This window comes from Ranitomeya imitator, chromosome 1 (genome assembly GCF_032444005.1).
Source record: "Ranitomeya imitator isolate aRanImi1 chromosome 1, aRanImi1.pri, whole genome shotgun sequence".
Classification (NCBI taxonomy): domain Eukaryota; kingdom Metazoa; phylum Chordata; class Amphibia; order Anura; family Dendrobatidae; genus Ranitomeya; species Ranitomeya imitator.
This window is the reverse complement of record NC_091282.1, coordinates 731341697-731364269: the sequence shown is the minus strand read 5'-3', so window position 1 is coordinate 731364269 and position 22573 is coordinate 731341697. Positions and strand designations below refer to the sequence as shown.

Here is a 22573-nt window from a genome sequence, read left to right as displayed (position 1 = left end):
CAACGGAATAGGACACCGCAAAGGCTCCAAGAAAAATCCACAACGTTTAGCATAATCCAAATCCATCAGATTCAGGGCAGCGCCTGAATCCACAAATGCCATGACAGAATACGATGACAAAGAGCACATTAAGGTAATGGACAAAAGGAATTTGGACTGTACAGTACCAATAACGGCAGAGCTATCGAACCGCCTAGTGCGTTTAGGACAATTAGAAATAGCATGAGTAGAATCACCACAATAGAAACACAGTCTGTTCAGACGTCTGTGTTCTTGCCGTTCTACTTTAGTCATAGTCCTGTCGCACTGCATAGGCTCAGGTTTACTCTCAGACAATACCGCCAGATGGTGCACAGATTTACGCTCGCGCAAGCGACGACCGATCTGAATGGCCAAGGACATAGACTCATTCAAACCAGCAGGCATAGGAAATCCCACCATTACATCCTTAAGAGCTTCAGAGAGACCCTTTCTGAACAAAGCCGCTAGTGCAGATTCATTCCACAGAGTGAGTACTGACCACTTTCTAAATTTCTGACAATATACTTCTACATCATCCTGACCCTGGCATAAAGCCAGCAGATTTTTCTCAGCCTGATCCACTGAATTAGGCTCATCGTAAAGCAATCCCAGCGCCTGGAAAAATGCATCAACATTACTCAATGCAGAATCTCCTGGTGCAAGAGAAAACGCCCAGTCCTGTGGGTCGCCGCGCAAAAAAGAAATAATAATCAAAACCTGTTGAATAGGATTACCAGAAGAATGAGGTTTCAAGGCCAAAAATAGCTTACAATTATTTCTGAAGCTCAGGAACTTAGTTCTGTCACCAAAAAACAAATCAGGAATCGGAATTCTTGGTTCTAGCATCGATTTCTGATCAATAGTATCTTGAATCTTTTGTACATTTACAACGAGATTATCCATTGAGGAGCACAGAGCCTGAATATCCATGTCCACAGCTGTGTCCTGAAGCACTCTAATGTCTAGGGGAAAAAAAAGACTGAAGACAGAGCTAAGAAAAAAAAATGATGTCAGGATTTCTTTTTTCCCTCTATTGGGAATCATTGGTGTGGCTCCTTGTACTGTTATGGCTGGCAATCAGGCAACACAGCGTGCAGTAATCGGCGCACATACAGAGATCTGGCAATAACCAAAAACAATAGGACGAGCTCTGAGACGTGGAATCTCTGTAGACTGCAGTACCTGATCTATCCTCACACAACTATAAGCAGCAGTGGATTGCGCCTATAACTACCTATGCAACTCGGCACTGCCTGAGGAGCTGACTAGCCTGAAGATAGAAATACAAGCCTGACTTACCTCAGAGAAATACCCCAAAGGAATAGGCAGCCCCCCACATATAATGACTGTTAGCAAGATGAAAAGACAAACGTAGGAATGAAATAGATTCAGCAAAGTGAGGCCCGATAGTCTAGACAGAGCGAGGATAGCAAAGAGAACTATGCAGTCTACAAAAAACCCTAAAACGAAAACCACGCAAAGGGGCAAAAAGACCCACCGTGCCGAACTAACAGCACGGCGGTGCACCCCTTTGCTTCTCAGAGCTTCCAGCAAAAGTTAATAGCAAGCTGGACAGAAAAAACAGAAAACAAACTAGAAGCACTTATCTAGCAGAGCAGCAGGCCCAAGGAAAGATGCAGTAGCTCAGATCCAACACTGGAACATTGACAAGGAGCAAGGAAGACAGACTCAGGTGGAGCTAAATAGCAAGGCAGCCAACGAGCTCACCAAAACACCTGAGGGAGGAAGCCCAGAGACTGCAATACCACTTGTGACCACAGAAGTGAACTCAGCCACAGAATTCACAACAGCACGCCCAAGCCATCACACTGCCTCCACCGTGTTTTACAGATGATGTGGTATGCTTTGGATCATGAGCTGTACCACGCCTTCGCCATACTTTTCTCTTTCCATCATTCTGGTAGAGGTTGATGTTGGTTTCATCTGTCCAAAGAATGTTCTTCCAGAACTGTGCTGGCTTTTTTAGATGTTTTTTGAGCAAAGTCCAGTCTAGCCTTCTTATTCTTGATGCTTACGAATTGCTTGCACCGTGCAGTGAACCCTCTGTATTTACTTTCATGCAGTCTTCTCTTTATGGAAGATTTGGATATTGATACGCCTAACTCCTGGAGAGTGTTGTTCACTTGGTTGGCTGTTGTGAAGGTATTTCTCTTCACCATGGAGATTATTCTGCGATCATCCACCACTGTTGTCTTCTGTGGGCGCCCAGGTCTTTTTGCATTGATGAGTTCGCCAGAGCTTTCTTTCTTTCTCAGAATGTACCAAACTGTAGATTTTGCCACTCCTATTATTGCAGCAATTTCTCTGATGGGTTTTTTCTGTTTTCGCAGCTTAAGGATGGCTTGTTTCACCTGCATGGAGAGCTCCTTTGACCACATGTTTGCTTCACAGCAAAACCTTCCAAATACAAGCACCACACCTCAAATCAACTCCAGGCCTTTTATTTGCTTAATTGAGAATGACATAACGAAGGGATTGCCCACACCTGTCCATGAAATAGCCTTGGAGTCAATTGTCCAATTACTTTTGGTCCCTTTAAAAACAGGGTGGCACATGTTAAGGAGCTGAAACTCCTAAACCCTTCATCCAATTTTAATGTGGATACCCTCAAATGAAAGCTGAAAGTCTGAACTTCAACTGCATCTGAATTGTTTTGTTTAAAATTCATTGTGGTAATGTCTATAACCAAAATTAGAAAAATGTTGTCTCTGTCCAAATATATATGGACCTAACTGTATATATATATATATATATATATATATATATATATATATATATATATCTGTAGCTTCACCTTTTGCAGCTAAGAATATTTTAAGCCCACTCGAAAGCCTAAATGTTAACTAAACATAAAAAAAAAAAAAAAAAAGAAGAGATTGGACTGTAGGTAGAGATCTGCAGGGCAGGCCGACAACATGTTATTTTCCTTCATTAAGTGAGAATGTACGCAAAACGATTGCGGAAATTGGTCACCGGCTCTTTGCTGCCATCTGCTCCCATTCAGGAATATGGTGCGGGAACCCAGCCAGCAGAACCCACACTCTGTCTCTTTCCAAAAAACACAGAATGCATGGAACAGATTAGTCAGTATAACGTACAAGCTGTGCAGGCAGCCTGAAAAAAAAGTGCACACGGGATATGCAGAAAAAGCCAAGGCAAAGTTATTAATGGTCAGCTATTGACTTGTATCCAGCTCAGTCCACGTCTGTTAATAATCCTACATACCGGAGAGACCCCATTATCACATCTATGTAAATGTGGCTGTGCTCACATTGGAAACAAAGGACATGTTGGTGCCAAAATCTGTGCTGCCGAAAAACTATGCCACCCATAAATCGTGTTCCATCATGTGCGTATTATAGAGGTACACACTTACAAGGTTATTCCCAAGATCGCAGGTTACAACCACTAGGACCTTCCAACGATCCCGAGAACAGGGCTCTACAGAGGTGCTCCATTCATTGTCTACGGGCTGCTGATTAGCTGAGCACTGTGCACGTGCCTGTGTAGTGTGGAAAAAAAGTTCCAAAAAGAGTTAAATAGAAGTTAAAAAACAACATTTCTGACATCCCTGGTGGATGCTACATAAGCAGCAGTTTTTGTGCAACTCTTCTTTTCCTGACTGCTGCAGGAGACATTGGCTTCATCAGCTTTTGTTGCAGCACAAGTAATGATTTCCACTGGTCAGAGACTTCAGATGAAGGATTAATTGAGAAGGGATGGTTGTGGCCCACTGACCTGCACATTCCACCTGTGCTGTGGCCTAAACTCCAGCCTGGCTCTTCAAGAATGCCACTTCCAAATGTATTCCACTAGACACTTAACAAGTACCAACAGAGCACAGTGGAGTTCATTCCAGTAACACTCAGTGGAAATCATAGCATTCAGACAATAAGCCACTGTAGTGAACAGCAAGGAAGAAGACGAATACAGACCCAGCTCCGTACAGCGAGGTGGGCATTACAGTAATTGCCACTGGGCACAAATAAAATACATAGCCATTTCGGTTCCATGTGGCCAGATAAATATGTTTTTTTCTTAAGCGGCCTTTGGCTCGATCTCAAGTCATAGCGACTTGATGGATGAACAATCTCTTCAAAGCTCAACCTTGTGAAAGCCTAGATAGGTCCACCAGGGACTTCACCATTATCTTGATAGTATCAAACCATTGGGTTGCTGGTCTTCCTCTTCGTCTTGTTCTTTCTATTCTTCTGACCATGATGTCCTCCTTTCAGTGATTGGACACACGATATGCAGAGACCAAAGTAGGCAAGTCATAGTTTGGTGATCTTTGCTTCAAGTGACATATCTGGTTTGATTTGTTCCTAAATTGATTTGTTTGTTTTTCTTGCCATCCATCATATTGATAACATCCTTGTCCAGTGCCACATTTCGAAGGTGTTGATTCTACTTGTCTTGTTTCTTAGGTAGGAAGTAGAGCTCTCCATTTCTGTGACCATGTAGTGGACGATCTCAGCAAGTTAAAAAGCGCAGATCACATACAGTACAGACCAAAAGTTTGGACACACCTTCTCATTTAAAGATTTTTCTGTAGTTTCATGACTATGAAAGTTGTACATTCACACTGAAGGCATCAAAACTATGAATTAACACATGTGGAATTATATACTTAACAAAAAAGTGTGAAACAACTGAAAATATGTCTTATATTCTAGGTTCTTCAAAGTAGCCACCTTTTGTTTTGATGACTGCTTTGCACACTCTTGGCATTCTCTTGATGAGCTTCAAGGATGTCGAAGCCTGTTCAGATAGAACAGAATCGCACTCGGACAGAACTGCATGTTCGGACGGAAATAAGTTATGATTCAGACAGGTCGGGTTCAGCAATAGGTTCCGGTTCAGACAGGAGGGGTTCTTCGTTCAAAATCGGGTGCATGCAGAACGGATTCAGCTGTAGGTTCAGGTTCAGACTGGGACAGGTTCAGGAATAGTTTCAGGTTCAGATTAGGATAGGTTCAGGAATAGGTTGATGTTCAGGATTGGGGACCTGACAACAAACCAGCAGGTACAAACGCAAACTAAACACTAGAGAGGGTGCTGTACAGATGCCTCACTCCAGGGGGTATGCCTTTAGTACTATAAGCCCCACAGCTATTGCTCTTTTAAGAAGCGGGGAACGCACACTAAGGGAGCAGGAAGCCAAGGCAATACAGGGAGAAGCAGCTATGGTGGCGAGTATTTCGGGGTTCCTGCTGAGAGAAGGGAGAGTGACCATGCAGGGACGCCGGCATTGGTATTACACAATCATTCTGTCTCCAGCATCATTATGTTGGCAGCACATCGCAGGGGCGATGTGCTGCCGAGCAATAGGTTGCCGCTAAAAATGATTCTGATCAATAGGTTTGTGAGATTTACTGTAACTACGTCATGGAAATCGCTAGCATTTTTCCATGGGTTGGAAAGTGGGAACAAGCATTCTTATGTCCCCTCTTTCAATGGTTATTGGCTGATTTAAATGTGCCCTAATGCCGCATTCACATATCGGAGGAAGGATCGTAATGCAAGGACCGGCCGCGGGACTCCTGAGCTGAACTTTACGGCCTCTTAGGCGTATATGAATGAGGTTGTCAAGTTTGGATCATTAGACCCACAGCCGATCTGTGCATCCAAGGCTCTATACTCGAGCCATGGCACACCAATATGGGCAGGCAGTCACCAGGCCACGTGATCAAGAAATGATGGCGAACCTTTCGGTACGTTCCTTTAGTAATTCAAAACATTGTTATCCTTGTGGATCCTGGTCCCCTTATCTCTCAGCGGATCATAACATAATTGCTAGCAATACTCCTCTTTAGTACACAGTCTATGAATGAGTTAACTGAGAATCCATAGGTAAGCATGCTCAGAGAGGAGAGTCTATAACTCCTATTTTCCTACTTCTGAGCGGATTTATAAGAACAAAGTGTAGCTCAACTTTTATGTGGCCCCAAGTCGGCTTAGAGGAGCTCGGAAGAAGAAAGGTAAGAGGTTATAGACACTACATTCTGAACGGGCTCACTGACAGACTCTCAGTTAACTCTTTCTGCAGTCAGCAATGTACCATGACTATAGAAAGTAAATGGTGAAACATTTTTAGAGAAACCCAATTGCAAAAAAACGTGCATATAAGCAAAAACGGAAAACAAAATTGTACCCCAAAGTCTATGTAATACAGGCAAGAGCCTCCAGTTCTGGAGACTGAAGTTCTGTGCTAAATGTTTATAGGGTTTGTTATAAATGGGTTACAGTTGTATATTCCCATAATTAGTACGTACAATTTTCTTGGTGGACGATGATAGGAAAGCACAATTCATTATGTTCTTCTCAACATCGTCCATCACCGGAGATCTGTCCCCCTATAGAGCCCCACAAGAATGAGAACTGGTCAGATATAGAAAAAAATGGAAAAACTCTTATTATAGAGACAGTCTCTGTGGTTTCACCACCACATAAATAATAGGGCATTAAATCAGCAAAAACAGCTGCAGAAACTGCAGAAAGAATTCCTGGGTGCCACAAAGCCCAAAATTAGACATAAATTGTCCCAAAGTCTCCAGCTTGTCTACAAAACATGAGAATATTTTTCTATTAATTATAAAGTAGATTTATAAACGTCATTTAAGGAATAATATACATTAATAAATCATAATGATCTCCACGTACACTTTCTATGGCGGCTGCAAGTGACGACTGTGTGGATTTCAGTAGCATGTTCCTTAAAGGGATGGTATCATATTCTAAAAAACGGTAATTAATCTTACCGATAATTGTATTTCCAGGAATCCATCCTGACAGCACCATGGAGAACGTCCTTCTTATCCGCAGTGGGACAGGAAACACGAGAGTTTAAAAGGACCATCCCCCTTCCACCCTTCAGTGAATTTCCAAAGTAACACATCTGGATGGATGCAAACAGAAAATTTATTTTGAACATAACAAAATTAACGCAAATGTTACTTCACATAAGTATAACACATATTTACATTAGGGAGGGAACTATCCGTGCTGTCAGGATGGATTCCTGGAAATACAATTATCGGTAAGATTAATTACCGTTTTCCAGGTCACCACCTGACAGCACCATGGAGAAGTACCAAAGGAGACTTCCTAGTTCTAGGGAGGGACTACTGCTTGAAGCACCTTCCTGCCAAAAGCTAACTGAGAAGAGACTACGTCTAATTTGTAGTGTTTCGGAAAGGTGCTAATATTAGAACAAGATGCCGCTTTGCAAATCTGATCTACTGAGGCCCCCCTTTTTCTGCCCAAGACGCGGCCATAGCCCTAGAAGAATGAGCTTTAAGGCTATCTGGAGGATCTTTTCCCTGCGCCTGATAGGCCATGGTAAAAGTGGATCTAATCCACCTGGCAATAGTGGATTTTGATGCTTTCTTTCCCCTATTAGGACCCCGTACAGGACAAAGAGATTACTATCTTGTCTCCAGGCCCTAGTCATGTCCAAGTATTTCAACACCGTCTCCCTGACATCTAAGTTATGGAAAAAAACTTCTTTTTGATTTTTAGGAAACTGGCAAAAAGACGGAAGAACAACTTCTTGGTTAATATTTGACACTGAAGCTACCTTGGGAAGAAAGCCTGGGTCAAGCCTCAAAACCAACCTATCATCAAATATCTGTAGATAAGGGTTCTGGATGGATAGGGCCTGAAGTTCCCCCAATCTTTTGGCTGATGTAATGGCCACTAAAAAAACTGCTTTTAGGGAAAGATTAGCAATATTTATCTCCTTCTCTATATCAAAGGGTTCTTTGCATTAGGGGACTAAATGAAGGTCCCAGGGAGGGACAGTCTTCCTGATTAGGGGTCTCAGCCTCAAGACCGCTCTAGAAAACCGAGCGATCCAAGGGTGGGCAGCAAGGGAAGAGTCATAAAATACGCTGAGGGCTGCAATTTGAACCCTCAAAGTACTCGGTCTGAGCCCCTTTTTGAACCCCTGTTGTAGGAAATCAAGAATCCTGGGTATGTTAGGGTGATCAACATCGATTGTTGTGTCTCCACAAAAACTGCAGAATTTCTTCCAGGTTCTGAGGTATATTGCTGAAGTCACCGGCTTCCTACTTGCTTGTAGAATGGAAATCACTCCTTCTGAAAGGCCTCTTGCCCTTAGGATCTGCTGTTCAGGATCCAAGCTGCTAACCGCAGCTTCTCTGGGTTCTGATGAAGGATCGGACCCTGAGAAAGTAAGTCCCCCCTGACTGGAACATGGTAAGGACTGTCCACTGCCAGCTTCTTTAGAAGGGGGAACCAGCTCCTTCCAGAAAGGGACCACCAGGATCACCCGAGCTCTGTCCTCGCAAATTTTCCTGAGTACCCTTGGTACTAATGCCAGAGGGGGAAAGGCGTATAGCAGACCCGAGCTCCACGACTGAGAGAGGGCATCTACCCCTGTTGGATTCTCCTGAGGATTTAGTGAGAAAAAAGTTCTTATTTTTGCATTCCTTCTGGTTGCGAATAGATCCACGGTCGGGGTTCCCCAGCGCTGACACAGGGTATTGAAAATTCTGCTGTTCAGTTCCCATTCTATGGGCGATAGTTTTTCTCTGCTCAGAAAATCCGCAACCTGGTTCTTTGAGCCTTCTAAGTGAACTGCTGAAATCGAAAGTACCGATCTTTCTGCCCATGCGAAGATCTGATCCGCCAGATGTTGTAGCTTCGGGTGCCTCGGGCCCCCCTGATGGCGAAGGAAAGCTACCGCCGTCGTGTTGTCCGATAAGATTTTTAGATGTCTGTTCTTTAATAGGGTCCGAGCTGAACACAAAACCTTCCAAACCGCATGTAGCTCTCTGTGGTTTGAGGAATTGTTGCTCTCTTCCAAATTCCATTGTCCCTGGTAGTATCTTCCGAGTACCTGGCCGCCCCAACCTTGTTGACTTGCGTCCGTGGTTACCGTGACTGCTGGGGTCTGGATCCATGGGACCCCCACCTGAAGGTTCTCTGACACCATCCACCATCGTAGGGATTTCCTGACTCGATAGGATAGGACAAACTGTCTGTCCAACGAAGACTGTCTTCTGTCCCATGTTGTTAGAACCGCTCTCTGTAATTGACGGGAATGGAATTGGCTCCAGCTGACGCATGGGATACAGGCTGTCATTAGGCCTAGGATCTTCATTGCATCTCTTATTGTTACCCGAGTTCTTGCAAACTGTCGAACCTTCTTTATCAGGTCTGACTGCCTTTTGTCCGGAAGAAAAGACTTCCTGATCTTCGAGTCTAGTATTACACCTAGAAACTGTCTCCTTGACCTTGGGGTTAAGTGTGATTTCTCCCAGTTCACCACCCAACCTAGTTTCTGCAGTGTGGAGATCACCAATTGAGAATCGATCTTGAGTTGCCTTACTGAGTCTGCCACTAACAGGAAATCGTCCAGATATGGTATTATAATGATATCTCGCTTCCTTAGGTAAGATACGATCTCTATGATGAGTTTTGTAAAAACTCTTGGAGCCGATGCCAGTCCGAAAGGAAGGCAACGGAATTGATAGTGGAAGACTGAACCCTCTTTTTCTATCGCGAATCTTAGGTACTTTTGATGGTGTGAAAGAATTGGAACGTGATAATACGCACTTTTTAGGTCCAAAGTGCACATTACCACGTCCTTCCCTAATAGGGAAATTGTGGAGCGAATGGACTCCATCTTGAATCTCTTGTACGATAGCCATCTGTTTAGCGGCTTGAGGTTTATAATGGTTCGGGATTCTCCTGACGGTTTTATTATAGAAAAGAGACCCGAGTAGTGACCTGTTCCTATTTGGTGAGGAGGTACGGGAGATATTGCCTCCATCCGGAGGAGATCCTGAATGTCTGACCACATTGGTGAGACTGAAGAGAGACGGGCGTTGGAAATGAAATATCTTTCTGGGGGACGAGATTCGAACTCTATCCTGTACCCCTGAGATATAACCTGAAGGACCCACGGATTTGAAGTAATTTTCCTCCACTCCCCCAGGTAATTCAACAACCGACCCCCTATCCTGGTGGCGTCATTTCCTTCGGAACTCAGACCTAGGATTTGAGGGACCTGGATCTCTATTCCGGTTCCTATTTTCTCCCCCTTTCTGATAACTCCATCTCCCCTGTTTACCTTTACCCCTATAGTCTGATCTCTGACTGTAATAGGGTCTACGAAAGGGCTGGAATTTTTTCTTTTTCTCTTCTGGAAACCCCTTCTTTTCATCAGAAGCCTTCTCCAGAATGTCATCTAATACGGGCCCAAAAACTCGGCCCCCTGAAAAGGGAATGGAACATAATTTGTTCTTAGAAGGAACATCTCCCGACCAGCTTTTTAACCATATGGCCCTACGGGCTGCATTAGATAGTGATTGCCCTCTAGCTGTGAACCTGACAGATTCCGCCGTAGCATCTGCAAGAAACCCAGTGGCTAGTTTAAGTAAAGGGATAGCATTGATGATAGTCTCCCTAGAAGTTTTGGCTGACAATTGATCCTTTAAATCGTCAACCCATAGATGCATAGCTCTTGCCACAGATGTTGCCGCTATATTTGTGCGGATCACTGCGGCCGAACTTTCCCAAGCTTTCTTAAGGAGACCATCTGCCTTTCTGTCCATGGGCTCCTTTAAATTTGAGGAGTCCTCGAATGGTATTGCAGTTCTCTTAGACACCTTCACTAGTGGGATGTCAATTTTTGGTATATCTTCCCAGTCTTTGACCTCCTCATGGTCAAAGGGAAGACGGAGTCTAAAGTCTCTCGGGATCGATATTCTCTTCTCTGCCTCCTCCCACTCTTCCAAAATCATTGAGCTGCGGGAAGAGGTGAAGAAGGGGTCAGTAGCTGCAATCTCTGAGCAAAGCCGAGACTGAACTCGGACTCACCGAATGTGGGCATTAACCGGAAAGACCTTTGAAGTCTGCGAACGCAGCCCCCCGAACATCTCATCTTGGACGGAGAGAGAGGTCGAAGGTTCCTCAACCTGCATAGTTTGCCTGACCGCACCCAGCAGCTCGTCGATATCGTTGGAAGAGAATACTTTTTTCCCCTTATGAGGAGGGTCTCTACATACTTCCTCCTCTTCCTCCATATCAGATTCGGATGGACTGTCCTCAGATGACGAATCTGACTCTCTCTGCCTTTTCCTAGACCTGGGAGGATCCTGGAACTCAGACTGGATTGGCTGGGAGGCAGAAAGGTTAGATATAGAAGCCTGCCCTCTTCTCTAACCATTGCTCTCATGCTTGTTATTAGAGAGGCCTGTTCCTCTCCTACAATACGAGCGGTGCAGGACTCGCAAAGAGGCTTCTGCCATGAGGCATTAAGCTTTGTGGCACATATTGGACACCTCTTAGTCCTGCCCGTCTTCTTATCCCCAGATGAAGGACGCCCCTGGAATAGATAAAGGGACAACTAATAGTACCTTTAATGAGGCTATAGGGAGCGCACATTTTAGTGGGGACTCACATGTGTCAGGGAATCCTGCTTCCCCGGGACCTCCACGCTGACAGCCGGTATAGCACTTGGTTCCATCACTCAACTGCTGCGGTGCCTAGTGCACGCTACCTAGCCCACACGTACCTTAAATCCTTTTTGCTTGTGTCCCAGCACTCCCACAGGAGCGACGAGGATGACCGCCCCCTTGCTACCGCTGTGACCCGGAAGTGACGCGGCAGCGGTGAACCGGAAGTTCATTGCCCGTTTACCGCCGAGGAACACTAGGAGTTCAGCGTTCTCTTCAGCGCTCTGCCGTACCTGCCTCTCCCCGCACCGGAACGTCTGCGAAGGGATCACCCTTGCAGAGACCACGTGCAGGTACGCTGGGTAGTCATCTGAGGTCGAGAGCCCCCCCAGGGGGAAGCGACCTCCTCACCAGGAGCAGCGCTGCACTGGTGTCGCTGAGGGACCCGATTACTTGGGTGTCGGCGATACAGAGATTAACCCGTGGGAAGGAAGAGGCTGAGCCCCCCGATCCGCACGCTTTGTAGGGACAGCGAGTCTCTCGTCGTTCCTATCCACAGTGGGACAGGAAAAACACTGAAGGGTGGAAGGGGGAGGGTCCTTTTAAACTCTCGTGTTTCCTGTCCCACTGCGGATAAGAAGGACGTCCTCCATGGTGCTGTCAGGTGGTGACCTGGAAATCCCTATTAAATAAGATGTTCCATAGAGATTAGCAGAGCACATGTTTTTTCTTGATAGTTTATGGACAGACAATGGATATGTTTCACAGGTGTGTATGAAACCATTCAAGGTTTTGAGACAGTTTTTTGAGCCGGATACATGGGGCTGCTGTGGGGCTCATATTGTGAAGATTGCCGACAGATCTGTGTCGTGAATCCTCTAGATATTGCCACCTCGTACATGTCTGGCATATCCCGATGCAGGTACCACCAATGGGACTTGCATGTATCTCAAGAATGGGGTCCTGACGTACAAGTGTGTGAGGTGGTTACAATTCCCATTTATTTGTATGGGATTTCTGATAGCCTCTCCACTGACACAAGCAATGCCTGGCATTATATCAGCATATCCCACCGAACCAGGCTAGGACTAAAGTGCTATACACAAGTCACACCAAGCCATATGTTGTCAATTCCTGTCCCATTATTTTTCGCTCCCTGGCAGCACTCCACTCTACTTCCTGGGTTCCTCGGCAGGGCTGCCCCCCTTTTCCTGGATCCTTAGACAGGGGATGCCCCCTATATCCTTAATCAGGCCTAACACCTATTTTCTGGGTGCCTCAGCAGGGCTGCCCCACATTTTATGGGTCTCTCGGAAGGGCTTCCCCTATTTCCTCTGTCCTTTAGCAGGGTTTCCCCTATTTCCTTGGTGCTTCAGTAGAGCTTCTCCAATTTCCTCGCTTCCCCGGTATGGCTCCCCTCTTGTTCTTTGGTCCCAAGCATGGATCTCCTCTTAGTACTATATAACAGAATGGCACGCTCTCCTCTCACACTTAGACCCCAGTCAGCCTCGAATTTCCATATCTTTCCTAACTGCTATCCTTCATCCCCCATCCAGGAGAAGTCTGCAGTCCTCCTTACTCAACTCAGGCCACCAGTGCAGCAGGACATTACCGAGAGAGCCTCCCTTCTCCTCCCTCCTAGCACGATGATGCCAGATTCTCTTCTGCAGTCCTAACTGGCACATTTAATTCCTCTTCATGGATTTAATAGGAGTTACCACACACATTTCTTTCCAAAAAGTAGTCATAGGTTGGAAAAGAGGGTGATCAGCTTATAGTTTGGCAGTGGGAAATTCCCTATAGACAAATTGTTCTGACCATTGCAAAATTGTTATTAGCAAAACTAAGTGATGCAGCTCCAGGAACGCCGATCCCTCCATGTGTTGCTCCATATACATCAAACAAACCCCCCTCAAACGGAGGGATCAGCTGACGGTCTAATGTGTATGGGGGCCTCCCGACTCCTGATGTTGGGGGGGAGATAACAGTTGGGCAAATTAAATTTTCACACCAGACCCTTTCCTTTCTCAGGAGATAAAGCCCCAGCTGTCTGGCAGCGCCTTTCTCCTCTCTCCTTTCCGAATGTTCAGCCATGCCAAGCACTCGTGTATGGGGAAGTCGGGAGAGATAGATGGCAGCCAAACGATAAGTCGGACATCCGCCATCGTTTGTGTAAGCCAGCTTTAGTAAAGGTACCTTCACACATAACGATATCGTTAACGATATCGTTGCTTTTTGTGATGTAGCAACGATATCGTTAAGGAAATCGTTCTGTGTGACAGTGACCAACGATCAGGCCCCTGCTGGGAGATCGTTGGTCGCTGAGGAAAGTCCAGAACTTTATTTCGTCGCTGGATCTCCCACTGACATCGCTGGATCGGCGTGTGTGACGCCGATTCAGCGATGTCTTCACTGGTAACCAGGGTAAACATCGGGTTACTAAGCGCAGGGCCGCGCTTAGTAACCCGATGTTTACCCTGGTTACCAGCGTAAACGTAAAAAAACAAACACTACATACTTACCTTCAGCTGTCTGTCCCCGGCGCTGTGCTTCTCTGCACTCCTCCTGCATCCTGTGTCAGCGCCGGCCAGCCGGAAAGCAGAGCGGTGGCGTCACCGCTCTGCTTTCCGGCTGACCGGCGCTGACAGTGCAGAGGACAGACAGCTGAAGGTAAGTATGTAGTGTTTGTTTTTTTACGTTTACGCTGGTAACCATGGTATACATTGGGTTACTAAGCGCGGCCCTGCGCTTAGTAACCCGATGTTTACCCTGGTTACCGGGGACTTTGGGATCGTTGGTCGCTGGAGAGCTGTGTGACAGCTCTCCAGCGACCAAACAGCGACACTGCAGCGATCGACATCGTTGTCGGTATCGCTGCAGCGTCGCTGAGTGTGAAGGTACCTTAACAGAAAGGTGCTATTTAGGTTGCTTTCATCTGTCCCTGTCTCATGGTCTGTGTATGGACCCTGATTTATGGACCGACCGCAAGTCTCCAGAGCCCAAATCAACAGTCTCATAAGGAAATAGGAGTCTGTATAGTTTGGGTGAGGAGACCCGCACCGGCTCCATACTGCACACAGGCTGCAGTAACATCCCCGTGTTTCATGGTCAAAGACTGATCCGGTTACCTGTAGAAGACGTTCATCCATTGTTAATGGAGATCTCAAAGGGTCACGGAAAATATTTAGGTTCATTGAATGGCAATAAAATCTACTTTTTGTATGTGCACTGGTACCTTACAGAATAATATCACAAAGCATTATTGTACGTAATGGTGCCAACGTCTAGAGCAGGACCACTCTTTGTGTTCTGCTCGGGCCGACATTGGACCCCTCACTACGGTGCCCATATGCTCTAATACGTCTTTTGGACAGTGAATTAAGTCAAACAATTGGGCAGTTGCAGAACTTTGGAGACGTGTGCGACACTGGGGTTCAATGATAGAATACGCGTCTCATGCACCTTTTACATGTAAAACTTGAACGATGTTAAAAAAAAGTGTTTTAATGATACTCCAAACTTCATGATTTAGGAAATAAAAACAAAAATTCTTAAAACCCACTCAGTCTCCACAGACCATATTGTATGGCCTCTGTGTGCAGGAACAACAGTGCTGCCATCTTGTGGTGCTATGCGGCATTGCTGTCCACGTTCCTTCCATAGGGGAGTCTGACACCTCCCAGCAGAATTCGCTTTCACACCAGCACCAGAACACTTAGCATGTGCATAGAAAAACATCCTCTGCCAAACCGCTGGCTGTTAAAACTCAGACAAACATTTACCTTGCTGTGGATCATCGCTTGACTTCACGCCAACTTGTATGAGGCGGGTAGGCGCAGGCTGGTGCTCTCTTTGAGGTTCTCCAGGACCCTGTGATAATTATAAAACGTGTTACAAAGCAACTGTGAATGGGATACTAAAAAAAGAAAGAAAAGAGACCCCATGCTGCACTCCTGCAAACTGACAGCTCGGAACGCCTTCCTTTCCAGAAATGATCATGGATCAAGGACCTGGCAGCACATTGGTTAAAAACAGGCGTAAATGTGCCTCCTTATAAACACCCAGGACCATGTAGGCAGCCCAAACCCTGCTGTCGCTCCAACCCGGGGTCACACTTTTCCTTCCAGATAAAGCAATTGCGTGTGCGCTGAGCAGTTATCTGCGGTGACTAATCCTAGTCTGGGAATCACGTCCTGACAATAGCACCCCCAGCTACGAGTGGTGCAACTCACATACTGCAAGGCCAGCAGCGATGTGCCATCATACAGTGTGCAAGCAAGAAATGCAACCGCACTTCATGGATTGACATTTTTTTAACTAAATTTTACCCATTACATTCATGCAAAAATGGCTACAGTGGTTATGGTAATTCCTTGCAAATGATGGGAAATACAGAACCTGGGCCCCCATACACCAGACGTCCCACAATTGTGTCCTTTCAACGTCCTCCAGGGCCGGTATATATCAGCAAAGTTTTTATAATGTTCCATTGAGGTCTTGTCTACCTGCCGGATATCATGCACCGGTCCTATTACAATGCATGACATGGCAGGCAGCAGTAGTTGTGGCATCTCCCCCTGACGAGGAGGTGAACGGAGCTGGAATAACCCTACAAAAGTACATTTCCATGTATTGAAACCGCTGTGGTTTTTTTTTTACCTGCAGGTGTTTGCATCAAAATACACATGAGTTGAGTCAGCTGTACAATTTTATTAATGCATTCTCCTTTTTCCCCCCCAATTTAAATATATATATATATAAAGTCTATGGTGCAGAGCACTTTTTTTTAGGTCAGAAATGAAATTATTCTACCCTTAAAAGCACAATTGCAATTTTACATGCACTTTTCAGGTTCCCTACGGAAGTTTATAGGGAAAATGCACCAAAAACCCCACAGCATCTCTTAGCATACAGAAAGCATGAGCCTAAAGAATGGCGGCCGTGATGCTTGAACGCTGTGGAAATGGACCCTAAAGAGCTCCATTCATTGCTGTAGACATAAATCATAAAGTCTCGTAGTTGGGTTGTCTGTTTCAGGCCCCATTAGTAGGATCCCCATCTACTATCCAGCAGACTAACAGAGAGGAGTATTAGTGAGAGGAGCGCTACCCCTGCCCCTCAGGACGGTCACTGACAGGACGACCACCATGTAATTACCACTTTCCATTTGACGCCATTTAGATCCTATCAGACAAAAGGAACAATATTCATTTGTGCCATTTAGTCTCTGAGCAGTGTGGACCTGGAGCTGTAACATGCCGCCCCCACATAGATGAGCACAGTCGTTGATTTTCGAGTGTTCAATTCTTGTCAGTACATGGCGGCTCACAGAGACGATGTCCTGTCGGGAAATTTACACCTTTGGTGTCTGTGACTATCTAAACATAACTGGGAAGGTCGCACAGGGCTCCTAATTCGTACGGCTGCCAGCCCGTGTGTGCCGACTAACATGGCACGTAAACATCGACGTATGGCTAAGAGCTGTCCTTATAGTAATACATGGAGGCTCACTACCGAGTTTAGCCCTAAATCCAACAAGGCGAGAAGCGAGTCAAGTATAAAGTGTGCGGTCAGCCATGAACAACATCGTACGCTTGTAGCAGAATAAAGATACATGGAAAATGGAGTAACGGTGGAAATGACATTATTGATCTGGTATCGATCCAGCGTTGCAGCCCACGCAGAGCTGCATTCACAATTCTGCAAGTTTGGAGCACCCCCTGCTCTGGCGATTTGTATCCGTAGAAATCAACTTTTACTTGTAATAATATGTGGACAAGACGTCTTAATTCTGACAAGGACCCACTGAGGTTTTTCTAGGTGGATAGAGCCGGTTTTAGCAACTTTTCCCTACGCGTTTGATTATTAAGAATGGATATGTCCATTCTTTTAATAATAGCTTCAGTGTTTCCGAACAATGAAGCAGTTAAAAGAAATGACACGGGATGTAACATGTGCACAGCGATGTTGTTTTTACATTTTCCGGTGGATTCCAGGCAGACTCTACATTAAAAGATGTTGTGTGCTGAAACCCAGCTGGATAGCGATTTCAGCTCTGGAGTGCAATACAGGCTGTGAATCATCAGGGCCACAAGATAAATGAAGCAATAGATTTCCCTACTTAGTTCACTTTTATGCATTTTATCTTTTAAGGGGTCGTCTCATTTTTATCAACTGGTGAAATTGCAACGTTCTAATAAAAAACAAGCAACTTTGCAATTTCAAACTAATTACAATTCCTCTCTGTTCTCAAGATTGGCAGGATTTTTCATGCTGTAGTTTACTACTTGTTGTGTAGGTTACCGGCCACCACTGCAGGCTCTCAGCAGAGGCTAGTCTCTTAGGCTACGTTCACACTAGCGTTGCGCCGCCCTGCGTTTTGCGACGCGTGCGTCGTTTTTTGACCAAAATCGGACGCACAGAAAATGCAACTTGTTGCATTTTCTTGCGTCCGACGCTAGCGTCGGAAACGACGCAAGTGTCGAAAAACGCCACCCTAAAAACGCACGCGTCCCCTATGTTAAACATAGGGGCGCGTCGCCGCTGCGTCGCCGGCGCAACAGCGACGCACATTGGCGGAACGCCAATGTGAACGTAGCCTTAGGCACGGTGCACAGCACTGGCAAGCTCTTTGCTATAGAGCTTGTCAGTACTGGATCCATCCGGCTTCAGTGCTTCCTCTGATGCTGCAGAGGCAAAGCTTCTGCCAGCAGCATGGGAGTGCCACAATTTGGGCCATTGGCCTGAACATCTCCAGAGGGTAGGAGGTTGGGAGGCAGGGGAGTAGTTTGCTCCTTAAGACAGAACACTGGGACAAAACCTTTAAACTAAAATCTATAAAATTAAGAAATTTGGTTGATTCAACAAATAGGCAAAACTGACAAAGCACAAAGAAGGGGGGGATCACTAAGGCTCCAAATTGGGGCAATATGCTTTATTCCAACCAGGGAGTCATCAATAACTCTACGTATTTTCTTATTTATCTTCTCAATAGGCATAAAAGCTAAGGGAATGTACCATATAAAAAGTAAAAGTATTGTTTTAATCTTTTTTTTAATATGGTATAAAATCTGATAAATAATTAAAAAAAGGTTTGATATTTTCCACTTTTAAACACAAGGGGGAGCAACTGCTGAAATTTGACATGAAAACCTAGTGTACAGCTAGCTCGCTTTACAACTGCAGTAAAAGTGGGCGAGATCTGCTCACGCGTGGGAGGGTTACATTTAGGATCACGGTGCAGAGCCATTTTGTTGGTGACTGCAACGTGACACTGACCAGTAGTCCGTGTCACCGAGGACAGCTGACAGCGCCCGCTCTGTTAGTTGCTGCTGCTCACCGTATCATAAGCTGGGGTTAGATACGCAAACTGTATCACATGCTGGCATTAGATACAGGGTTCAGCGTAGTGTATCACATGTGGTGGGATTAGATACGCAGGCAGTATCACACTCTGGGATTAGATACAAGTAGTATATTACTTACTAACAAGCCGGGCAAGGACTGATGTGATATTGCTAGAAAGCTCCAACAGCCCGATGTCATGGAAGCCAAACCCCACCAATCTGATGCTAACGACCTTTCCTAACGATAAATTATCAATATTTTATATTTATAAAATTTTAATGCTGGAAAACCCCTTTAATTTTTCTGTTATGTGACCAGAACCAGAGGATCGGACACTAATCAGTGTTACATTTTGGACCATAAAACAAAGTCACGTTCAAAGCAAAGTTGCCCCTTAGAGACTTCCTCCACTTTTAGCCATCTTTGACAAGTCATTAAGAATAAGACATATGGAAATATCTGTGCTGCTATAAGCTGAAGACGCTCAGCAGGACTCTGTGCTGTAATTGGGACAGCGGCTCGCGGAGCAGCAGCAATCCAGCCCCTGATATGCCGCACGCCTGCCTTTCATGTAGAAGCCTAATGTATAGGTTTACTATATTGGCCGTTACATGTAACCCAACATTAAATATAAGACGGAATTGAAATCTTTCCCGACGAATACTCCAGAAAACAGACATTCCCTTTCATATTCCCCCACTGAAGTCAAATAATTGGGGTTTCTTTTCTGGCTGAGACTATAAAACGTGAGGTACTGAGGGGCCCTTGTTTGTTCCAGGAGTTGAAACAGACCAAAATATAAAACACATGTGGGGAAAGAAAAAAATGTCAGTACAGAACAAAGCATTCATGTCTTCACCTGTGAGGTGTTTCTGGCCGCAGCTGGAATTTGGTGCAAATCTTCGGCATGTGGATAATAAGCAGGCAAAAGCTGGGATTCCAGATCACCGAGACTCATTGGCCCAGAACTAATATTATCGGCGTCTCCCTGACTCTCTCCTGGGGAGGGAACATTTACTTTTAGTGTACGAATACATGTTTAAAAGGAAAAGAAATAATAATTACCAGCAAAGATAAAATGTAAGCCCCCGGCTCGGCCTCTTCTAGCAAGTTATTGCCCAATGTAATTTAGCTGTTTCTTCGTTATATCTATAAAGGAATTGGCCCCTTTACAGTTACATTTCTAATATGCCATTAACACGATTGTATTGTTCCAGGAAGCTCTAAAGTTACCCCAGGTCTTCACTTCAAGCTTTCCTACTTGTGAAAGGATAGGACTTTAAACACCGGACGCGGCCCTCGCCTCATCAGTATGAATCAAGATGGCGGTGAGGGGCTTTTAATATGTGACCACCCTCCTGTGTAGTAGACAAAGATTCATTCAGATGTGCAGATACAGTCCGCAAAATCTCCAGCATCTATGGCAGAGCAAGGAGACAGAGCGGAGAGTGCCTTGTCCAATGTTTACAGTCCAAATAATCGGCAGAAATGAAAGATGGATAGGTAATAGATGATCAATTGGTTCAGGACTAATTACCAGTCTGGGGGTCCCATGTCCTCTTTGAATGGGGCAATAGTGGTGGCTGCTTGCTCTTACTCCACCTGTATAGAGCTGAAATAGAAATTTGACTTTTGCTGCTTTCAGCCATCTTCGACAGTCTTTAGAGGTGGTCTAGCAACAGAGGGGGGTCTCGGCCACCTATCATCCAGTGTAATGGTGATAAAGGGCTTTAGGGAAAGTGGACTCAAAATGCTCTTCTATACCTAAAATAACAAACAGATCAGGTACTCACCCTCCCCAGGTCTAGTGCTGGATACCTGAACTGCTTGTTATTTTCAACATATAAGAGCATTTCCTTTAAGAAGAAAAAACCCTTTGTTTTTATATCATTGGAATACTCTTTTAACCCCATCCGCCGTACATGTACTGCACAAGGCGGAAGCAGGTGTATGGAGCAGTCTCACAGGGTGAGACCGCTGCATATACCCAACAAATCACAAATCATGACTGTGTGTTACACCCAGAACCTGTTGCTAACAATCGCTGGTAGATCAGTATGCCGCCCATGACTGTTAACTTGCTAAATGTCACTGTCAAACTCTGCTGGAGGCATTTAACACGAGCTGGCACAGGGTCACGTCATTCCTTGTGCCCAATAGCGCAAACCTAACGTGATCACGCATCGCCGATGGGTTGCTATGACAGCCGGGGATTTGTCATTACGGAGCTCCTTTGAAACCGTGCATGTGGTCGAGCTCCAAAGGAAACTGACTTTCACTGTATGCAGCAATGCTGTTCTATCACTGTATATAACACAAGCGATCAGATGATTGCAGCTTCAAGTCCCCTAAGGTGTTGAACACATTACAGTGAAAAGTAAAAAAATAAATAAGAAAAAAAAAGTTCAAATCACCCCCCCTTTTCATTAAAAATAAAGTTATTAAAATAAAAGTAAAACATGTTTTTTCGGCGTGTTCAAAAAAGTCTGAATAAAATATAAAAATAATTAACCCAAATGGTAAATACCATAAACGGAAAACAAAAAATCAAGAATGTCAAAATTATGTTTTTTTGATGGCTGTAATTCCACAAAAAATGCTGTAACAAGCGATCAAAACATCATATCTATCCCAAAATGGTGTCTATAAAAAAAAAAAGTCATCTTCGACCACAAAAACTGAGCTGTCACACAGCCCCATTGATAGGAAAATAAAAGTTAAGGGTCTCGGAAAATGGTGACAACTCCAACATTTTTTTTTTTTTTTAAAGATTATAAGCTTGTGAGCAGGACTCCTCCTGTAACTGTTCAACTGTGTTACTTTGTGATGCCTTTACTGTCTATACATGTCCCCTCTTAATTGTAAAGTGCTGCAGAATGTTAGCGCTACAGAAATAAAATTATTATTTTTTGTATTTTTGGCAAATGTTTTTCCACCACTAATTATGCAAAGTGTCTCTTCAGAGAGGAAGAGAGCTAGAACTCTAGTGCCACCTATTGGAAGCAGCAATCCTACAAGTCAATGTTGACACTTTGCAGACACTGTGTTTCGGGGTACTGCCCCTCGTCATTGCAAAGTGGAGATCTGGTTTGGCTGTGTGAGAGGAGTCTGAACGGGATCCAAGAAGTATCGTTTCTCTTGGATAAGGCTAGGTTCAGATTGCGTTAGTGCAATCCGTTTAGCGCCTAGCGCTAGCGGATTGCGCTAACGCAATGTGATATAAAGGGGTCGCGTTAAACGTCCCCGCTCTCGCAGATCTCTGATCTGCTCTCGCAGATCTCTGCAAGCAGCGTCCGCGGCGCGCCACAAAACACCGGCACATCGCTAGCGCGTGCCGAAAATGGCACGCGCTAGTGATGCGCGTCCCCATTGCGGTTAATGGGCACGCTAACGGACGCGTTGCACGGCGTTAATTTCGCCGTGCAACGCTGTCCGTTAGCGCGGTCCCATTAACGCAATGGGAACCTAGCCTAACGGTCTGACGCCGCTCACACAGCCAAACCAGATCTCACACTTTGCACTGACGAGGGGCAGTACCCCGAAACACAGTGTTTGCAAATTGAGATTCTGGTTTGGTTATTATCCTAAGTCATGTGACAAGGCTGGTTTAAGGGTCAACATTGACTTGTAGTATTGCTACCTTCCAATAGGTGGCACTAGAGTTCTAGCTCTCTTCCTCTCTGAAGAGACAATTTGCATAATTGGCATATTACCCAGAGGAGCATTGCGGCTTTAAATCTCCTCATCTCGGCATGCTT

General features: G+C 45.1%; 1 protein-coding gene across 2 annotated transcripts in view; it reads right to left on the bottom strand.

Annotated features, from left to right (window-relative positions):
* Positions 1-22573, bottom strand: part of KIAA0586 (KIAA0586 ortholog) — a 234614-nt gene that overhangs the window by 60316 nt on the left and 151725 nt on the right. For both annotated transcript variants that reach the window (XM_069733299.1, XM_069733306.1), the window contains 2 exons: positions 19675-19814; positions 15251-15338 (listed from right to left, as the gene is read on the bottom strand). In XM_069733299.1, the coding sequence (XP_069589400.1) occupies positions 15251-15338; positions 19675-19814 (228 nt within the window). The remainder of the gene's footprint in view (positions 1-15250; positions 15339-19674; positions 19815-22573) is intronic.